Below are 21,183 nucleotides of genomic sequence, written 5' to 3' on the forward strand. Positions count from 1 at the left end.
AGGAAATGAATCTCTTGTGTCAACCTGCTTCTGGAATGCCACTCAGAACAATCTGTCAGACATCAGTCATCCATCACACACTGGGTTACCAACATTTCAGTAGGACAGCGTCTGTATTGCTTCTGTCTTTATTATTAGGGTTTCCATCACCTATTCAATATGTGAAATGTGGAGTTACAGACTGGGAAAGATGGATCATCATGGGTGAGAGGAGAGGTACGGGGTGGCTTCAGCCCGGATATTGTGTAAGCACTAAGTGTCTATTAAGTAAAGGCTCTGAGTAAGGTGTGCTGGGACCTTAGCATTCCATCAGCTTCAGTTTTTATATTGTTTGCCATTGTCCAGCATTGGTTCCCATAGACCCCCTATTATATCAGAAACCTTAACATCTCCTTTCTTCATGAAAATGTGAGATTTTTTTTTTTTTTTTTGTAATCACTACAAGCCACATTGGGCAAGTGACATATAAAAAATACAATTTTGCAGTGGAGGAATCCTTCAAGGAGGCCCAAAAGTTACTACTGCTACCTCAAAGTCCTAGAGCCCTGGTTTCAATCCTATCAAACTTACTGACATTGTTGAATTTGCACATTTCACAAAGGGTTTACTCCAAGCGATTCTAATAACACCCACATCACCTCGGCCCATAGGTGAAGTCAATTCACAGCTCAAAATGAGCCTGCCACGAGTGGGCCCTTCAGCACACTGCTGATCTTCTTATGGTTGTTTCCTGCCTTCCCCTAATGCTGTAGGGATTCGCTCGCTCTCTCTGATATCTCGCAGAAGAAAATACTTGTTTGGAAGATGGATGAATGTGTTATAAATATAACACATTTCTAAAAATGTACAATATTGTTAAATATGTGATTTATGCATATGTATTAATATTCTGTATATACTGTATATCTTTAATTAGTGGACTCAACGTGTGAGCTCCTTCAGAATTTAGCAGTAGCACTGAGGGATATTCACTTGTGTCAGTCATAACCCACCTACTACATGTCCCTGGATGTCCTCACCCCTCATCCTCCCTTTTACGTTGTGAAGCCCTGCCAGGGTACCCGTGTTCAAGGGGTGGCGTTTCCATGAAAGCTTCTAGGCAAGAGAAGAGCCGTTTGGCTCACATAGCAGTCGTAGCTGAGATTCTGTCACGTGTAGAGAATGCAATGAAATTCTTACTTGCATATCTAACGGACTTACGAGACATTGCTGTGCGGTTAGGTGTGAAACGAACAGATGGGATGAGCGCATGATTAGTCAGACCCTTAAACTGATCCAGTCATTCAGTTACATTGATGCTCTTTATTTAATGGTCTCTTGTCACATGTCTTCAATCACGTTTATAATTTGACTTTTTATTTTAAAGAAGTGAAGGTAGTTTTACAGTTTAATTAAAATAGTACAGTCAGCATACAGTATACATTTAGAATCTGAGATGAAAAGCAGCTTTGCACTTATTCTTCAATTTAAATTTGTTTTACTTTTATCGGTACAACAATACATAAATTCTCACAATACGATAGATACACACCTCTTCTTTGAGGTTACATTTTGATACATTTTTGAGATTGTTGTAAGTAACGAGGACTCCTAAGTTAAGCGTGAATAGGGCTTGAGTTCTTCTCTCCACTCACTGTTCCCAACTGCTTTGCTTGCCTGGTGTTGTCATAAAACTGCAAGCAGCATAAATCTGAAAGACGTGGCACACACAAAATCCAAATAGTGGCAGCATGTCAGTCAGTACAGAAATGAGGTTGGGAGAAATGCAAAACAGACCAAGAATGCTGGACGGTGAGAGGAATTGTCAATCACTCCAGAGTGGAAGTTAATATAATGGCATTTAGAGATAGGAAAAATGACTTTTCCTGTCTAATTATGCTTTTATTAGATATCATAACCAGTATTTTGCTACATTCTGAAATTTCAACAGCAATCCCTGTGTGAACCTGAACACACTTTGTGAGGGTGGCATGCAAACGCCATACAGGGGAGAATCAAGCAAGTATTTGAGCGCTCTGTGTTTATATTGTGGATTGTCTCACGTGGCTCATAATCCAAGTCAGGACACACACTTGGGTGCTGTCCTCTGCCAAGACGACCACCTCCTTAGCGAGCCAAGCCACAGAGAAGTCCTTGCACTCAATTATTAGCTCTGGTTTTGGATTTTGAGTGGTCTTCTTACAGCATTCATGTCACCATTATTGAAAATGACCCTGGGCAAAATGATTGATGCTCTTACTCCAATCCCCAGATTAACGTCCTCCTGCCATTGAGGTCTGTCCTTACTGGGGCTCTTTCGTGAAGACCTCCTTGATCTAGATGCACATTTGTGGATGGCCGGCTTTGACGGGATGGTCCTTCAGCAGCTTTGCGGGATGCCTATAAACAGATAAACAAGAGTGGTCACATTGTGCTGCGTGATGATCATCTCGGTGCTGTGTAATGTTCCATCAATCGTATTTCTTTTGCAAACGTGTCTTGGAATGATAAACACTAGAAAAACATAAAGTTACTAAAACCCCAATACACAACCACTGTTCATTTGTTTTCAGTAAGCACACAAAGCATTCGTCTTCTGTAGATGAAAGAAACATCCAGGAAACTACTAGTCACCATGCAAGAAGCATTCAGGCAATTTGAGGATGAAGACAATTCTGTAGACTGCAGCAGCCATTGCTGGGTTGGCCTAATTACTTTGAATAGCCAAGCTACTACAGGCCTGACGCTACTGAGGGAAATTGGCCATTAAAACGATTCAACCATTCTATTAATACTTGAGGAGACAGAATGCAAAACCCTTATCTGCAGGAAAGAGTTATTGCAATTGAGCTGTGTTTACACAAATAGGCAAGGATATGAGAAAGGAACAGGCTAGAGCAGATGAAGTCATTATCTATTGACCAAATATTATGAATATCACAAAATCAAACCTGGCTTTGTTGTATCATGGAGAAATCACTTCATCTCACAATGTTGTTGGCTGTCTCTTTTCATTAATGTTAAATGGAGCTACAAAGAGTAGTTTATAGAGGTCCCCCGTATCGGCCATCTACACACGCAGAATTGAGGTATCCACACATGATGAATTAATTCAGAATTTCATGGAGTTCTATCACAAGTAAGCAACAGCACAAGGCTTTATTTGGTGTGCTTCATGACAAGCAGCCTCACAAAAATACAGTACAAAGATGTACAGATGTGCTTTTACTTGCCAATCACTCTGCAGCTAGCTTTGGAGTTTGTGTGGCGTCATGCATGCCAGAGGATCTCCATCCAAACTCTCCCCAGGTATGTGATACCACCCCGCGTCAATAGGGGACACTGCTGCTAACAGTCTTGTCATTTTCTTACACCACAGTGCTGAGAAATGACTTAGTGAGGGCAACTGACTCTACTCCTGCCAGTCCGTGGGCGTTATAAGGGAAAGTACCCGGCAGGAAGTGGCACTTGATAAAAAGATGACCTGACGATTGTGCCTGATTAACCGCAGCCACATAGCTTACGTTGCAAAGGTTTTGTTTTTATTTTTATGCCATCGTGTGTTTGCTTTGTTTATACAAACTAAGAATAAACGGGGAGGGCTGGGTTGGCACCTCAAAATTCTGCTGTTGTTTGACTCATCTTTACCGCGGACAACTACAGTGGTTTGTTCAAAGGTCAGAAAAAATAATAATTTGACTAATTAAATAATTATAGGATAGCAGCATAGTAGGGGGAGCTGTCACTTTTCAGATCCAGCATACATATTCCAAAACCTTTATCCTGATGTTATCCAGGTGGAGGATGTGTATTTCTCCATGACATTTTTCATCTGGTTTTCCTTCCACATCCCTTAAGATGTGTGCCTTAGGGTTAGCTGGTGATTCCAAAAATTGCTAAAATGTGTGTGAGTGTGAGTGGTTGATTCCTGCCTGGGCTGCCAGAATAGGCTCTCATTTCCACTGGACTAAATAGGATTGAGAATGTTATGTTAATTATTTATACAGTAACTATTCTTCTTAAATGAGAACATTCAGCAACCTCTTTAATACCAATTGGTGTTGTGTTTTTAAATCTTTATTTCATCATTGTGAATGTCCTGCTACTGCTTTTCCAAACATTGCTGCACTTTAAATATCCATGTTGTCTATTCAGAAAACATGATTGATGATATTTTTCTTTGTTTTTTACATGAAAGACCCCCTAGTACCACTACAACTAATGCCGTTTAGTGCTTCTATCCAGGTGTGAATGTCTGCCTCCTCCGCATCGTCAGCAAAGTCAAGACCACCGAATCTTTCTTCACCACCATCAGCCTTCGATTCTGCCCATCACCCAATCCATGCAAGCATTGAACAGGGTAGAAGCAGGAACACATTCCTATATCAGAAATGGCTCATCTGTACAAAAAAAACTCACTGATGAATAAGAAGTGTCAACCTGACACCAATTAGAAAAACATAGTTTAAATCCATTAAATATAGACACCAATAGATCTGTTAAACATGAGAACAATGTTGACAAGAACTGGCCACTCACCCCTGGGGAGTTGTTTGGATATGCACAGTTCAGGTTCTTCACCCCTTCTGTGATTTTCTTACTCAAATAAAAAATTGAAGGCTGGGGGGTGTTCCCCTTGACGTTTCAAGATTATCTATCTAACATATTACATTGAAGAGCAGTGTATGGTTCTCCTTTGTTCTTTTCACGTAATTATCAGGGGATAAATAAAATAGGATAGGCAAAAGAATCGGGAGCATACTGAAATTATTCTTGTACATTATGGAAAAAAAAGATTCTGGGCTGGGTGCAATAGTTCAGGCACTAAAGACCCTGAGGGCCACCCCTCCCAACGCCAATGATTCAACCTGAGGTCAATCTTCATTCGCCTCTAACTTTTACAAAATATTATCTAGTCATTTTCTATGTGCAAGAACTTTTGGGAACTTTTAACTGAAAACCATTACTCCCTGTTTCTCAAAATTAGGGTTGGTTACCACATGCACGCTGTGTATCACAGCACATCCCAAGGCCTCCTTCTGACAGCATACTTCATAATCATTAGAGGGCAATCTCCCTAAAGCAGTTTTGTGGATTTCTGTAATGAGTGGAGATTTGTCTGCTTGACCACTGTTATGTCTTGGCCCAAGAGTTACTCAAGCACTGTCGTGCCAGTCCACTATGTATGTTGTGATTTTTAATAAAGCCTAAAATAACGTGTTTCATATTGACCAGTTACAGATAGAGGATATCAAAAAATGTGATTGAGAAGTAGTTCAGATTCTAGAAGACATGGCATCTCAGGAGCTTCCTGGAGATCACCTTCATCTGCCAAATCCACGCAGTCATAAGCAGTAGATAGCTGAGCAGCTCATGGAACCTCAAGAAGTTGTTGCAGACCGTGAGTTCAGTAACAAAGTAAGGTGGGACCTAATCAACCTTAAATAAGAAGCTTCTGCCATTGAGTTCAGAGAACCCGCATTTGACCCTAAAACTGAGCAACGAGCAGCAAGGCAAAAAAAAAAAAAAAACATAGCCATCTGAACCTGAAAAGTCTGTGTCGTTTTTCCTTCGAGATTGATTTGATAGACTGTTATGTATTTTTAATTATAATTCATTTCACCTGAAGCACTTCTTTTACAATAACAGATTTTGATGTTCAGTCTAAACTAATTTCTAAAAAATGAAGACTCACTGAGACTTATCTGTTTCCTCTTTTGTTTTCATCGCCACTGATAATTGATCAGCTGAAATACATGCTTATGTTTTTCCTTTTGTTTTTCCACTGGGCTAATTGTATTTGCTAAGTGAATTAAATTGTGAGTATAACCTAGGAAATTATTGTTTCTTCATAATTAAATAAGACAAATAAAATCTTTTATAATTTAGATTTTCCCAACAACAGTATGAGGATGATAGACTGTAATCATTTAAATGTACTTTCTGGTTAGCGTTAGGCCTGTATTTCAAGGTGATTGTTATTCAGTTTTATGAGATGGGTCTGTAAAAACAAATGAAATAAAGCTCAGTGTATTACGTATGAGGCAGAGGCATGAATGGCATACTGTATGAGTGTATTATATTTAATATGGGACCTATGTCCCCTTTTAAAGACGGTATGAATATCACATCAATTGTTGTAAACTAGTTACAGGAAAGGGAGTAACAATAAAATTGCAGCCAAATTTAGAAGAAGGCCACAGTCACCTAACCTTTTTTTTTTAATATGCAGTTTGTCTTCTGGGTGGCACAGGGGTTAGCACCTCATACCTTCCAAGTCCCGAATTCAGCTCTCTGCCACTTCACCACGTCCTCACTTGTTGTAAAGTGAGAGTGGCAGCGTGGTTGGCTATCATCATGTGCCAAGTTTGCCGTATTACAATACAGCCAATGATGCATAAGAACCAAAGAACGATCCCACTGTTAACAGGTTAAGGAAATCAAAAGGATATTTTTGTTTTCTTTCTGACTTTTCAGATTTAGCAATCTGCCTTTCAAATGAAAGGCCTTTGAACAACAGGCAAGTTCAAACACATCCTTCCTCATAGATGAGTTAAAAAATTAACCTGAACAATATTTTTACAATTTAAACACTTTACAACATTGGTTTAATATGAAAGCAGGCTAAAGCTTGTTTTATAGCACAGCACATAATCCCAGCTTAATGTTTGTCGCCATAGATATAGATTGCACTGGATAAGCCATATCTCCCTACTGTACCTGTTGTTTGGATTGAAAGTGTCTTTTTCACCACTTGATTGTTGTTAATTGTGTTTTATTGTGTGTGTCGATTCAGCAAGTCATACCAGCTAAATTTTCTTGGGATTATTGGTGACCTAAAGGCCTGTAACTTGGAGTTTATAATATACTTAAGTTCAAAACAGGAGGCTGCACGGTATCAAGGCACACACACTGACTGCGTATTCTCCTCTGTGTATACCTGAAGTGAACGCAATGCTTCTGGCCTCCCTTTTTCAAGCTCTTGTATCCAATTCAGATTCACTGGGAGTTGGTGCCAATCTGAGCAGCAATGGGTGCAAACCAGGAACATTTTGATGTTGCAATTAATTGAACACACCTGCTACTGCTATAGGAACCATGGTAGTGCAGTGGTTAGCACAGCTTCTGCGGAGATCCAGTGTCCTGGATTTGAACCCTGAATTGCCTTATTTGTGTGGACTTTACATGGTCTCTTTGTGTCTGTGTGGATTTTACTTCCATATGACTAACTGCACGTGGCTTAGGTTAACTGCCGTTTCCAAACTGGTCCTAGTAAGGGTTGGTGTGTGAGCGGACCCTGCAATGGACTAGCTCCCAATCAATGAATGTTTCCAACACTGCAACCAATGTAACTGGATTACAACTGGATTTGGGAATGTCAGTTTATGCAATACTTCTAAGTATCATATACTGTACAGCAAAAATGCTTTAAAATCTTCCATTCTTTAAAAAACTACTAATGTCTTTGATGCCTCCTTGCAAACTCGTCTGGTCTATCACATTTTGCAGTGTGTTTCAATCTTTTGTGATAGAGTTCCTACTTCGCCATAAACATTGTGAAGACCTGAAGACATGTGAGGTTGCATCAGATGAGCTGTTACTTTGTGAAAAATATGAGAGCTGAACTCCAACAGGTGACAGTGAGGCGCTGATTTGTTTTTGCTTATTATGCGGCCTTTCCCCTGCATGGATTCTGCTCCATTCAATGTCTCATTCCCTGACTGGTCACACTTATTCCAGCACAGCCAACATGGAGCAGTTGCTTTCCATGGAGTTTGTTGTACTGTTTCTTGTATGCACCTAAATTGTGTTTTGTACAGTTTAAATGCTACATCTATGTGCAAAATGCAAATAATTTACTGGTCGCTACAATTTTGCAATAAATTCCAAGGCCATCAGTGTTAGTGTCAAGTCAAGGGTTTATCCACCAATGCACATGTCATGTGTAGGCACATGTCTACATAAGGTGGCTTTTTAGCCAGTATAGTGTAGACAGAGATCACTTTAGTGTAAAAATGCAGTTTTTAAACCAAAATATAACAGTGTCAAAGCAGCCTTGGATTTATGATCTAATTTTAAGTATTTTATCTTTTACTGTAAATTTGAGATACTGACTAAGCTGCAGGATAAGGTCTTTTTTTTTTTTAAATTAATCCTGAAGGAAATTACTTGGTTTGTCGCATACCCCTTGGGGTCAGGGCGCAGGGTCAGCCATTGTACAGCGCCCCTGGAGCAATTACAGGTTAAGGGTCTTGCTCAAGGGCCCAGCAGAGTAGCATCTCTTTTGGCAGTGACAGAGATTTGAACCGGCAACCTTCGGGATACCAGCACATATCCTTAGCCTCAGAGCCACCACTCCACCCTATATATTTTGAGTATCTTTTTGATATAATCATATAATTAAATGGATTGTACAGGGTGGCCCACCTCCAGTCGATCCCATGACGTTGCAACAAGTGAACATGAACATGCTGAAATGGCCACAGAGATGTATCGACGCACAAGGAGATCACTTTCAGCATCTTCTATAAATGTGAGTACCAAATTTGATCAATTTTCTCTTCACCACGTAATGCAGTCGTCTCTGTGGAGGCAGGCCGCTTTTTTAATGGGCAACCCTATATTAGAAAAAAAACAACTGCTGTAGTCTTATTTTATTTTATTTTATTAATTATCCAGTACATTTTCAAGTATAAATTTAATATGATTTAATTGATTACCATTCTGGAAAGACCTGCCTCTTGTTAACTGCTGCCCAAAACACCAACCTCAAAGAGATGAATATACCGAAGTACTGGAAGTGCTGAGTGTACTGTAGATAGCACACGCACAGAGCATTTCATACGACTATCATATCCTCACTCAAGAAGGATCTGGAAGGAATGGTGGCAACAGGGGTCACCCAAGGTGATTTTTTTTTTTTAAATATACTTGAGGAACACTGAGATAATACTTATAACTTATAGCCATGTGCAGAGGTGGGTAGTAACGAGTTACATTTACTTGAGTAACTTTTTAAAACAATTCTACTTCTAAGAGTAGTTTTACTGCACCATACTTCTTACTTTTACTTGAGTACATTTGTGAAGAAGAAAGGCTACTCTTACTGCACTACATTGGGCAACACTCGAATCATTACTTTTTTTCCATTAGATACAGTACGCTATATTTTTGCCAGAGAGAAGTCGCCAGTAGATCTACTGCATGACTGTTTCACCAATCAGACGTAGCAACAATAATCACATGACTTTGTTTCACCAATCAGATGTAGCCATGCAGTCACATGACCACACACAAACTTCCTGCGTCTGCAGCCTGTGAGAGACTTTTAGTCATACGCTTCCTGTTCACTGCTAAACGGTCACCACTTCACTGCAAGAACCTTGAGAGCCAACTCCTGCTGAAGCTTAACTATCACTTCACTGAGTGAAGAACAAGCAGGTTTTAACCAAACATGCACAGACACAGACAGTCAAGGTAAAGTGAGACGTCTTGTACGTGCACAAGCTGCCTTGTTCTAATGTTATTTTCTATCAGCTGTGCTATTTTTTGTGCCGACACATATATATATACACTCCCGTCTCCGTGGGCCTTAATCACAAGAAATCAGAATCAGGTATCAGAAAGCCAATTAAGCAATTGAGAACAATCGGACCTGCACGTGCAGGTGTAACTCGCTCCAACTACCTCATTAACTCCCCGCGGTCGTGCAATTGTGCCTACATAGAGTGACACGGCGTTATGGATTTGAAACTGGCCTTTTTTTTTTTTTTGAAGCTGCAGACCCGCTACACCACAAAGTGAATATACAGTATTGTACTGTCAGTGTACAGGTTATCTTGTCACTGTAAGTAGTTTGCACTGTTCAAACATACATGTTACCTACTGTAGGTATTCGCTTCAAAAGCTTTGTTGTGAAAAACTGAGATTTGGAACTTTGTGTTATTTGTGCATCTTTATTTTGTAAAGATGTTATTTATTTGTACTCATTTTTTATTTTATTATTTGGAAATAGCAGAATTTGCACATTATTTTATATTTTTGTCTGTCTTATTACATTTCTAAAAAATAAATCATTTATTATGTTCAAACAGTTACTCAGTACTTGAGTAGTCTTTTCACCAAATACTTTTTTTACTCTTACTTGAGTAATTTTTTAGATGACTACTTTTTACTTCTACTTGAGTAATATTATTTTGAAGTAACGCTATTCTTACTTGAGTACAATTTTTGGCTACTCTACCCACGTCTGGTCATGTGGAAAAGTAAGAACACTCCATGAAATGATTTTCTTTTTTAACATCTGTCCATATCAAGATTTGATCAAACACTATCTTTAGATAAAGGAGATATCATTGAAGATAAAACTATGAATATCTGGGTTTTATTCAATGCAGAATGAGCAGATAATGTTATTTTCTCCCATGGAAAAAGTAAGCACACCTTTGACTCTACTGGTTGGTATTGCAGGCAGAACCAGCCTCGAGTGGCCATTTTCTATAACTGTCTACCAGACTATAACATGGACTAGGCAAAAGTTTTTTCCCGCTCCTAAATCCCGCTCCCACAGGATTGTTTCAGCTATGTAATGTTTGAGGGGTGTCTTACATGCACAGCCCTTTTCAAATCCGCCCACAGCATCTTGATGGGAGTCAGATCCAAGCTCTTACTTGGCCATTCCAGAACTCTCCATTTCTTTCTTTTCAGCCATTCCTTGATGGATTTTTACTGGTATGTTTAGGGTTATTGTCAGGGTGCAAGGTCCACTTTCAATTGAGCTTCAGTCTTCTGGTAGATGATCTGATGATGGTCAAATGCTGTCTTTGGCTTTTGCCAAATACTGTATGTCTTCTGCTACTGTGGCCAAATAACGCTTACTTTTGCCTTGACTGTTAACAGCACATTATTCCAGAGGTCCTGGTCTTTGTCTAGGTGTTTATGGGCAAACCTTACTCTTACCATGAAGTTCTTTCTGGGCACAGACGCTTCCCCTGGCACACCTCCATGTAGGTCTAATTTGTGCAGCCTCTTTCTAATGGTAGACTCATGCACTTGGTCATCAACAGTGGCAACAGCTACCTGTAGGTCCCGTGATGAAATTCTTTGGTTCTTATTGACATCTTCAAGCACCATGCCCTCTGTGCTTGGGCTGAATTTGCTGGTGCTGCTTGGCCTGGATAAGTTGGCCCAAGTTTGAACTCTCCTCCACTTGTAGATGATCTTCCAGACAAATGAGTGGTTGATCTCTAGATTGACATCTATGACCTTTTTTTCTGAAGGCTACAGTGAGCTCTTTCAATCCAAGCATGGCGTTAACACACACTTCAGCAACAAAGAGCAAACCAAACTAAACGTCTGGGGTTTAAATAAGACCAGTTATTCCAAGATGTTCTCATCTAGTGTTGTAATCATTTGGTGCCCCGATTCAAACTTTAGGTATAGAGTGATAAATGGAGGGGTGTACTTATTTTTTCCACATGCAAAATTTACATTTTGGTTTATTTAAATTATACAATGAACAGTGAAATGTAAATGTAGCAGGATTTTTGTTATATTCTGTCATTTTTATTTATAGGTACTGTTTAAGGGTGGCACGGTGGCGCAGTGGGTAGAGCTGCTGCCTCGCAATTAGAAGACTTGGGTTCACTTCCCAGGTCCTCCCTGCGTGGAGTTTGCATGTTCTCCCCGTGTCTGCGTGGTTTTCCTCCCACAGTCCAAAGACATGCAGGTTATGTGCATTGGTGATCCTAAATTGTCCCTAGTGTGTGCTTGGTGTGAGTGTATCCTGTAGTGGGCTGGTGCCCTGCCTGGGGTTTGGTTCCTGCCTTGCGCCCTGTGCTGGTTGGGACTGGCTCCAGCAGACCCCCGTGACTCTGTGTTAGGATATAGCGGGTTGGATAATGGATGGATGTATGGTACTGTTTAAATGAAGATTAATTCTTGTTATGTTCACATATGTTAAAAAAGAAAAATACTCTTTATATAATGTGCTTAGTTTTTCATATGACTGTGTCTGCCTGACAAAAAGTACTATGGCGAGCAGTTTTATCATTTGCGTATATTTCTGTTTTATATATTTTGATTACATTTTAACTAGTGCAAATTTCCATTGGAGATATTGTAGACGTTGTGCCAAACTTGGATAGTGAAGTGTGATTTAAGTTCTCAGACAGATCTTCTGACTTACCAGTCAGCTTGAATCCCCATCCTCACCTGTGGTCACAAGCTCTGGCTTGTCACTGAAAGAATATGATCGCAAGTTATCAGTGGCTACCATATGGCTCCTGGGCTGGGTTGCTGAGCTCAGGTTCCATGATGAAGAGCTCAGCCACAGAGGAGAGCCATTTGAGGTAGTTTGAACATTAAAACAATCTGGAAGTGTAGAGGCCATTCAGCCCAACAAAGCTCACCAGTCCTATCCTCTTAAATCTTCTAAAGTAACAAAGTTGAGTTCTGGAGGTCCCTAAATTCCTACTGTCTACCACACTACGGTAGCTTATTCCATGTGTCTGTGGTTCTCTATGTAAAGTAAAACTTCCTAATGTTTGTGCAAAATTTACCTTAAGTTTCCAACTGTGTCCCCATGTTTCAAAATTCAGACTCATGGACTTTGGAACTGCGAGGTGATCGGATTTAACACTGCAACACCATGCCACCAATGAAACTTTTAATTACAGTAGTCACAATTCAAATCTGTGATTTGCAATTACATGTTTCTTTGATTTTGACTCCACCTTTCCTAGTGTCATGATGGCGACATGATGAGCTCTACAAACCAAGCCACCATATTCCTGGCAATTTTTTCAGTCTCCTTCTCAGGTTTTCCAAGATGCTCCCAACCCAGATGACAAATGTAATCTCCCAATGTGTTATGGGTCTTCTCCCAGCTGGCCAAGTCTGTTATACCCTTGTGAGAGGTGCCCAAGGAGCATCTTAACTACTCGCCAAAACAAACAGAGAAGCAACACTTCTATTCTGTGGTCTTCTTTTATCTGCTTGGAACATCTTATAGTTAATGGAGAGTGAGCCGAGCTTGTGCACAGACCGCAATTGTTGCCACTTGTACTCACAATTTCATTCTTTCGGTCACTACCCAAAGCTATGCCTCTAAGTCAGAATCGGAGTCATTTTTATTCACCAGTACTTAATGTACAGAGATTTAACTTGGTAGCTTTGGAGCGCCTTATAAAATAACCCAACAATATAAATTAAATAGCCAACATAATAAACAGTTGAAGAATAGTGCAATTATAAAGGAGATGTGCAAATGATGATGAAAGCATGTTTGTGTATAGTGTGTAACACACACACATTAATATATACTGCACAAACACACTCACACCTTCATATATGAAAGAACACATGCAAGACAAGCTAAATTTCTCGTTTGTGAGGGCTACAGCTCTGGGAAACAAATGAGGATTGAGATGTAGATAGTTAATTAAAAGCATCATCCAAGGTCATATCTGATACTTCGTCATCATGGTCCATTACAACATCCACAAAATCCCCTGCGGCTTTACCCATTTGTAGGTCATTCTCAAAATCACTTCTACTCTTATATATGGATAAGATCCTGGACAGATGAACACCTCCACTTGGGTTGGCTGCTCAACTTTACCTAAAGAAAGCAAGCCAATCTTTTCCAGAGCAGGACCATGACTTTTTGGGGGGAGTATGGATTCTCATCACAACTGCATCACAATAGCTGTGAACAATACACGTTTACGCCATAGATGACACGAGGATATGTGTCCAAGATGACATTCTCAACTAACACCAGAGATACATCCCTTATGTTCCTAACCAAAATATATACAGTCCTTGAAGATTCTGAATTTATTTGAATTAAAGATATCTAAAATGTACCTTTAAAAATAGTATTGAAGATATTTTAGTTCATATGCTGACAACTAAAACCTAAATTGTAGGTATCTGCATTTTGAATGATGACTTTTCAGAAGTGTGTTTTTAATATCTGATTTCAGAACACAATTATAGCTAGTCAAAGGCAGACACTAAAATGGCTTCCCTATCAAGGATTAGTAGCAAAGGGTGAACTTAGACAGTTGAACAAAAACTCACAAAAGCCATTCATTTTCTCAAATAGTAAGAAAGATGCAATCCTTATTACGTACCTCCTGTTCAGTCAATTTTCTGATGAAGTGCCATCTGGGTGGGAATAACGGAGCAGAAAGATAGAAGACCGACTGTTCTGTGTAGTAGTTTTAGATTGGCATGGAGCCACGCAGCTGAAATGTCTTTTTATTTATTTATTTTCTCAGCTTTCATCTCTTTAAATGCGAGTTTCCAATTACTGTGACAGCTCAAGGATCCAAAAAAAAATAAAAGAAAACAGTTTAGGTGAATGCTAAGAGTTCAGTCACTACCTGAAAGCCTTCTGGACAATTCAAAAATCTTCTGCAGTTCAACCCATCAACATGTATCCTTTTAAGTTTTTCTTTTTTATAAATAAGAGGTATAAATCACACATACTGAAAAGTGGGCTTAAAGTCCTGAGTGCTTTTGGTCCAGTTGTAAGTCAGAAATATTGTTATTTCCAGACAAATAAATTGATTGTTCTTGTCCCATCTTGAAATCAATTACTTTATGAGCAGCAAAATCTCATGACGTTTCTTGTATTATCCCATTAGGACATGTTTAAGTCATACTGATGGCAAGCATAACAGAGTGTGCTGGGCAAAAAAAATAAAATGTCCAGTAAGAGGACTGATTCACCCACATGCCCAGTCCTTGAGGCAAAAATATGCGGAAATCAAATAGCTGAAAGCGTAGACTAAGCAGCAGCTAGATGGTCGGCCAGTGTCAGCACTTTGAGAGATTTCACTTGAATGGCACTTGGGACAGAGCCGAGATGCTAGTAGTAACTTGTCTGGCCCAGGTTTTTCTGCAGGGTTGTGGTGATGGCAAAAGGTAAAGTTGATTTCTTGGTGTAAGATTGGGAAGCAGGCAGGCTGTGCCCATCCACTCGCTTCAGCGGAACTATTGCCCCAGCACTCTCTGTGTTCCTGCCATAGCCCGCAGAGGACAGGCACGAGTGGCGAGCTGTACTGGTGGAGAGTCGCCACAAGATCGATTTTAGGGCTTTACGAAACTCTCTCCTCATAAGGCAGTAGATCACAGGATTGAGGCAGCTGTTGCTGTGAGCCAAACAAATGGCGACCGGGAAGATGTAAGTTTGAACGAAGTGCAGGGCTTCATCGTATTCGATCATGTTAAGCTTGACCAAAATTCCCCAAAATGTGATCACGTGGTAAGGCAGCCAGCAGGTGAAAAAACACAGAACAAGAATAATGACTGACTTGGAAACTTTTATGTGGCGTTTGGAGTTGATGGCACTGAAGTTTTTCTGGCTAAGGAACAGAACCAGCTGTACGTAGCAGAATATGATGATTGCTAAAGGGATAAGGAAGCCTATCACCATTTTCTGCAAATGATAAACTCCAAGCCAGAGGCCATTTTCTGGAAACTTCAGCAAGCAAGCGACATCTCCATGAACCATCTCTGTGGTAGCAAATACAGCAGTGGGAATGGTGCTACAAACACCTACAAGCCAGATAAGGACACTTATCAGTCTAGCCTTGAAGACCCCAATCAGCTGCCGCTGAGGTTTCAAAGCACTGGCAATGGAAACATAACGGGTGATGCATATAGCAGTGAGGAAGTAGACACTGCCGTATACACTGAGCACAGTCACGGAAGTGACCAGCTTACACATTGCTGCTCCGAAAGGCCAACGGAAATCTAACGCCATTTCTATCGCCCAAAATGGCAGCGTGAGCACAAACTGCAAATCATTTGCGGCCAAATTAAAAACAAAGATATTGACGCTGGATTTTTTTGTGGCATTGCCAGTCCAAAGGAGAATGAGCACAAGGACATTGCCAACTAGTCCCACAGCACAGACCAATGAGTAGATGATGGATAAAGTCACATTCATTAATGGTAGACCATCACCTAGCATGCTGCCATCTTGAAGACTATTATTGTTCTGTGAATAGTTGCAGCCTGTTGTTTCCCAGCAGATGGATTCGTTGAAGTATTGCATGAAACTAAGGCTTTCGATGGCATTCATGGCTGCAGAAACTGAACGAAAGGGAATAACTTGCAACAATCTTGGCAGCGTCTTCAATTACATGTCCTGTAGACAGTCTCACAATGGGCTGCAAAAGCAAAGAAAACAAGAAAGCATGACTAACCAGTGTGGAATGTAAACCTCATACTCCAGATTCTCAAAGCACAAAAATGAAAGACCTCAACACTCCTGTGCCCGGCCCCCAGTTTAAGTGACAGGAACATTCGTGAGGACAGTTTATGGATGGTCATTTGTACCACCGTCAAGAGCACATATCTCCCAACAACATACAGTAGCTCTAAGGGTCACTGACGCACACCAACGTCACGGGCGTAGCCGATCAGAGTTAAAAATATATTTCATCAATATATTTGGAAGTAAAGGCCAGTCACATGAGAATATAAGGAAAGCTGAGCAATGTTATATTACAAATAAACATTTTGAAAATGAACAACGGCTCATATGTTATCTTGACAATTGCATTTAACACATTGTTGTCTATTATAGTAACAGAGAGCAGAGACATGCTGAATGCTCATCGATCATACAAGTAAAAATTTCACTGTACTCTGCACTCGTCCCAAAGCCACTACTGCTAGGATTAAAAATGCGAGACGAAATTAACTCAGCATTCCAGCTGGGCTCATCTGGGCACAACACTTTGTTTTATGAAACCTTGAGATCCTCTAATGTTTTACTGCTAGGTATCTCAGAGTTCACGTTGACAAAAATACACTGCGCTCCAGTCAAACGTTTTAAAGGAGATGCTGATTACAGGCTAAGCCGTGCAGTATGGGGTAAAGACAGCAGGAAAGAGAACCCACAAAGAGCATAAGGTGAACATTTAGAGACTTCTGCGCATTTACCTTATAATATCTAGTGGTGAAACTCTGCTTTTTCAATTCATAGGTTCAATAGCAGACAAGTGGTAAATAGGAGATGTTTTTTGTAAGTGTTATCTGGACTTTTGATTCTTCCCTGATGAAAAAGATAGGTGGTCCTTCAGTCATGAGGTTTATTTGGCAGACATTGCCATTCCTTTCTCTTGTCATTAAATTGACTGAAATAAAAGCAGCTGCAGGTAGGACAATACGGGTGGGCTCTCCTCTTGGTATTTGTTGCTGTTAGTGTACATCTTTATTTTACAATTGTAGAAAACGCCGTGCTAATAGAATGAGACTAAGTCAGAGTGAACTGATCTGGTGACACTCAGACATTGGGTCCGCGGTAATCGTGATTCCCACAAAATTGTATTTTAGCACAGACACACAGGTATAGAGACAGAGAAGACTCTCAGGGTCAAGGGATAGTTAGCTTAATGCAGTTTAAAACAAAAACATGCCTTTTGATATTTCAAAATAATCATTGATGATTTATAATAAGAAATCATCATCAATTCTAAATGATTTAACATTATTTCAACTTTTTTGCCACTCTTTACATAGTTTAAGTTCTGTTCTCCCTCATCTAGTCCTTATTCTGCATTTCCACAATTTATACTGTTATTTCATCACAAAAATATTTAATTTTCATTTTTTATGTATCTGCTCACAAATGGCCAGAATCAAACTGAATTTACAGAAGAGACAAGTCAAATTAATACAGTCAGGTCCACAAGTACACTTCAATCACATTTTGATTGCTTTATTTTAGATAGAACGTGGCGGCGAACAGAGCCAAAAATTGTGTCCCTGTCCAAATACTTATGGACATGACTGTATAACCTAACATTCTCAAACCTGTTTAATCCAAATTAAAGTCACAAAGAACTGGAGCCTAACCCTGAAGCACTTGGTGGAAAACAGGAAGCTGCCCAGAGAGGACACCAGTCCCTCAACGATGTCTCAAATAAGAATGTAGAAAATGTCCTACTATACTGTGTATTACCTCTCGTCCTTAAGAGATATTAGCTACTCATCTCCTCAACCACCGAGTGTGAGACAGTTATTGTGAAAGGTTTGGAATAACCTCTCAGCAGCATGCATTACTGTCAGATCTTTGATGCTGGCCTGCAGAGTAGTCAATGGGTCAGCACCTTTCTATATGGAAACTCCAGTGAGGTGCTCTGCTCCTCCTCAATGACTCAAATCTACAGATGAGCAGCAATTTTTGATGTCACCTCTGCATGGTATCAAATGTCAATCCAGACTCTTTTGATATGTAGCTCCTAGTTGGTGGAATGAGCTGCACACCTCTACATGAACTGCTGACTCCCTCAGTATGTTTAAGAAGTGATTGAACCCCCTATTGTTCTGTGGATGTTGGTCAAACTGTTAATGAATCTATTTTACTTTGTGAATATCTGTCGTATTGTTAATTGATCATTTTTGTTATGCTAGTTTTATAGCTCTTCACTTGTGGTTCTGCTACATGTAATCAAAACAACCCCTAGACTGATGTTACTGGGTTATGTTGACCTCCATTAGACATCACTTTGCATTAAGTGTACATGTAAAAATTAAATATATGATTCAGCTACTGTCACTACACTCTTTTCAGAAATGCTAGTTTCATCAGAAGACTATGGTGATCACAGCAATAACAATAAGATGTAGTGACAGACTATAACATCCTCAGCCCCACTTAACCCAGTTCAGGCTCATTCGCACTGTGAGAGTGTCGGTGTTAAGTGCAATTCTTGCACTTGACAGTACAGCTGAAACAATTTAACACTCTATAATGAAACAGAGACGTGCAAAATTACCTGAGAGTGGAAACAACAATGTTTACTATTCTTCTTTTTTCAATCCCTAAAGTAATCTTAACTCATAAAATGTTTCCTGCTGCTTACTTCTAATTAGTAAGAGGAATGCTTAAAATATAGTAAAAAATAACATCACATGAGAGATATAATTTTAAAATAATAATGTACTGTGGGATTACAAAACAAACAATTGTTATTTTGCTTATAACAACTGTGACTCTTTAGAAAAGTGAACCTCATAACAAAAAATGAGCCAAGAAGTTCTGCAAATCATTCTGTTCTCCTGCAGTTGTTAAAATTCATCCCCCCAAACTAACAGCTGCTAAAGAACTGGATGGTTGTCCACAGAATGTCCAGATCTCCATCTCCACACCCTCAGTCCAGTTCAGGGTCACAACGGACGGGCATCAACCCATCTCAGGGCAGACACACAGACTCAAAAAGGGCAGCCAGCTAAGTTAAAGGGAGACCTGCAGCAAAGTCAAAGGGAGAACGAACAAACTGCACCCAGGCAGAGACAAAGGCAGCAGCACCAAGCACTGAGCCGCTGGGCCCTACCAACAGAAACAATAAGCACAGCTCAAACATTCTTCTATTTTCTACATTCTATTTTTAATCGATTTCCTCGTTCAAAAAACACCACAGATAGACATCATGCTGCACACTGCTTTAAAGTGCAACACAAGTTTTGGAAATCTGGGTTGTTAACAATCCACTTTGATATTGCGTAGAACCCATTTGTATCTTTTAATGTTGTTAACGATAGACGCTGTGTGTAGATACATAGCAAAGGTACTCTGTATAATAAAATGATATTGTAGATAAGCAGATAAAAAAGGAAAACATTGGTTTTATTTCAACACTTTTTAACATTACTTCAAAATGCACTATAATATGAATTTGGTTCAAATAAAACAAAATAAATAAATAAATAATAACATGAGCAAGAGGTAAATATATGCAATGATTACACCGTACCCTTACTTTCGTGGGGTTTGTACAGCACATTTTTCATGCACAACACCTCTTAAAATTCAGCATTTTGTGAAATTATAAAAACTGCCATTTTTATTTATTCGCCCACAGCGTGGTTTACACAAGTTTCTTGAATATTTAACAGTGACAAAGTATTATAAATTATAACAGCAAAAAACAGTGTCACCTTCAGGGTGGACCCATCACATTCATTCTATTGTATGCTTTTGTAGTAATAATAATAATAACAATAGTGACTCACCTTCAAGTGTTGGATGGCACCCTATTTCTCGAATTCCCTTACAGTAGTTTTGCTCCGAATTTTACGGTACTCTAAAGCTCCAGCCGTTTCCAAGCAGAGTTCTCTCTCCAGCTCAAGCAATGCAAGCGCCAGTAACTTTGTTCATGGAGCTGTCTATCGTGCCGTACTGCTGAAGTAATTTGTTTTGTTAATTACCTTTAAGGGGAGTTTATTTTGAACACACTGTATCTTCTTTTCTGAGCCGGTATACTTCTGGAAATAGAAATACACTCGAGAGATTCGTCCGTGGCGTTTGGTGGACCTCCTGCAGAGCCCTCCGAATCAGCCTGTTTACGAAACTCCAGCCTTTAACTTGTAATCTCCAGCAGCCGCGCTAATAAATTCCGAACGCTGCACTTTGTTCCTCTTAAAAAAAACACTTACCAGCTACGCGCATCAACGGCCAAGTCAATGGAGAAGTTCACCGCAAAAGGCAGCATGCGAAGTGCCGAGCCGATCGTTGTCGTGCCGCATAAATAGGATGGCGAGTGAGAGCGGAGGACAGCGAGCTGCTCCCAGGCGACCGACGACGAGAAGCTGCCACCATAAAACGCGCAACAGGCGGACGTTTATTGGGCGCTCAGACTAGAGGGACACCCATCCACAGCCCGCCGCTGCTCCCAGCTCCAGATGTGAACACCTCTGGTGTGCCCATTTTATATGCGCATGTTAAGAGCTCATAAAAAGCTCCATTTAGAACTTCAAGCTAAGCAGCCTGGACCAGCGTCCTCTTTTGCCCGGACATGTCCACTTTTTACGTCCTGTCCGGGGCGTCCTGGCGGGTTTTATAAATTCACGAAAATGTCCGGTTTTTCATAGGACCATTACGCATATACGTAAATTGACGCAATGCTAGGCTAGGGTACTACTTTTTTGCGCGACGTAATTACCGGGAGGCTGCCTTGTGGGCAGGTCTGCGCCGCGCGCGCAAACACACAGACACAGACAGGGATCAGAGCAGAGAGCGGAGCAGTATAGCGGGGAAATGCCGAAGCGTAAGTGCAGCTTCACCGATGAACTGCAAAGAAAATTTCCCACATACCGTCCCGGTCGGGACAAGTGGGAGGCGGAGTGCACCGTGTGCAAAGCCGGTACATATGTCTCGGTATCCAATAAAGGTGCTGGGGA

At 40.3% G+C, this 21,183-nt stretch overlaps 1 protein-coding gene across 2 annotated transcripts; it reads right to left on the reverse strand.

Moving 5' to 3' along the window:
- Window positions 1-1,306: 1,306 nt before the first annotated feature.
- LOC114646091 (relaxin-3 receptor 1-like) lies at window positions 1,307-20,801 on the reverse strand. 2 transcript variants are annotated; one of them, XM_028794083.2, is made up of 3 exons: window positions 20,440-20,801; window positions 14,118-16,163; window positions 1,307-2,379 (listed from the first exon to the last, which is right to left on the reverse strand). In XM_028794083.2, exon 2 carries the CDS (start codon window positions 16,073-16,075, stop codon window positions 14,858-14,860), a length of 1,218 nt encoding a protein of 405 aa, XP_028649916.1. In that variant the 5' UTR covers window positions 16,076-16,163; window positions 20,440-20,801; the 3' UTR covers window positions 1,307-2,379; window positions 14,118-14,857. The 2 variants fall into 2 exon arrangements, with proteins under 2 accessions (XP_028649916.1, XP_028649915.1); XM_028794082.2 differs by lacking the exon at window positions 20,440-20,801 and adding an exon at window positions 20,017-20,409.
- Between the last annotated feature and the right edge of the window lie 382 nt (window positions 20,802-21,183).

Source organism: Erpetoichthys calabaricus, chromosome 2 (genome assembly GCF_900747795.2).
Source record: "Erpetoichthys calabaricus chromosome 2, fErpCal1.3, whole genome shotgun sequence".
NCBI classification, from domain to species: Eukaryota; Metazoa; Chordata; class Cladistia; order Polypteriformes; family Polypteridae; genus Erpetoichthys; species Erpetoichthys calabaricus.

Coding starts and splice junctions, on each gene's coding strand:
- LOC114646091 (XM_028794083.2), bottom strand. CDS start 16,075: ATGAATGCCATCGAAAGCCTTAGTTTCATGCAATACTTCAACGAATCC.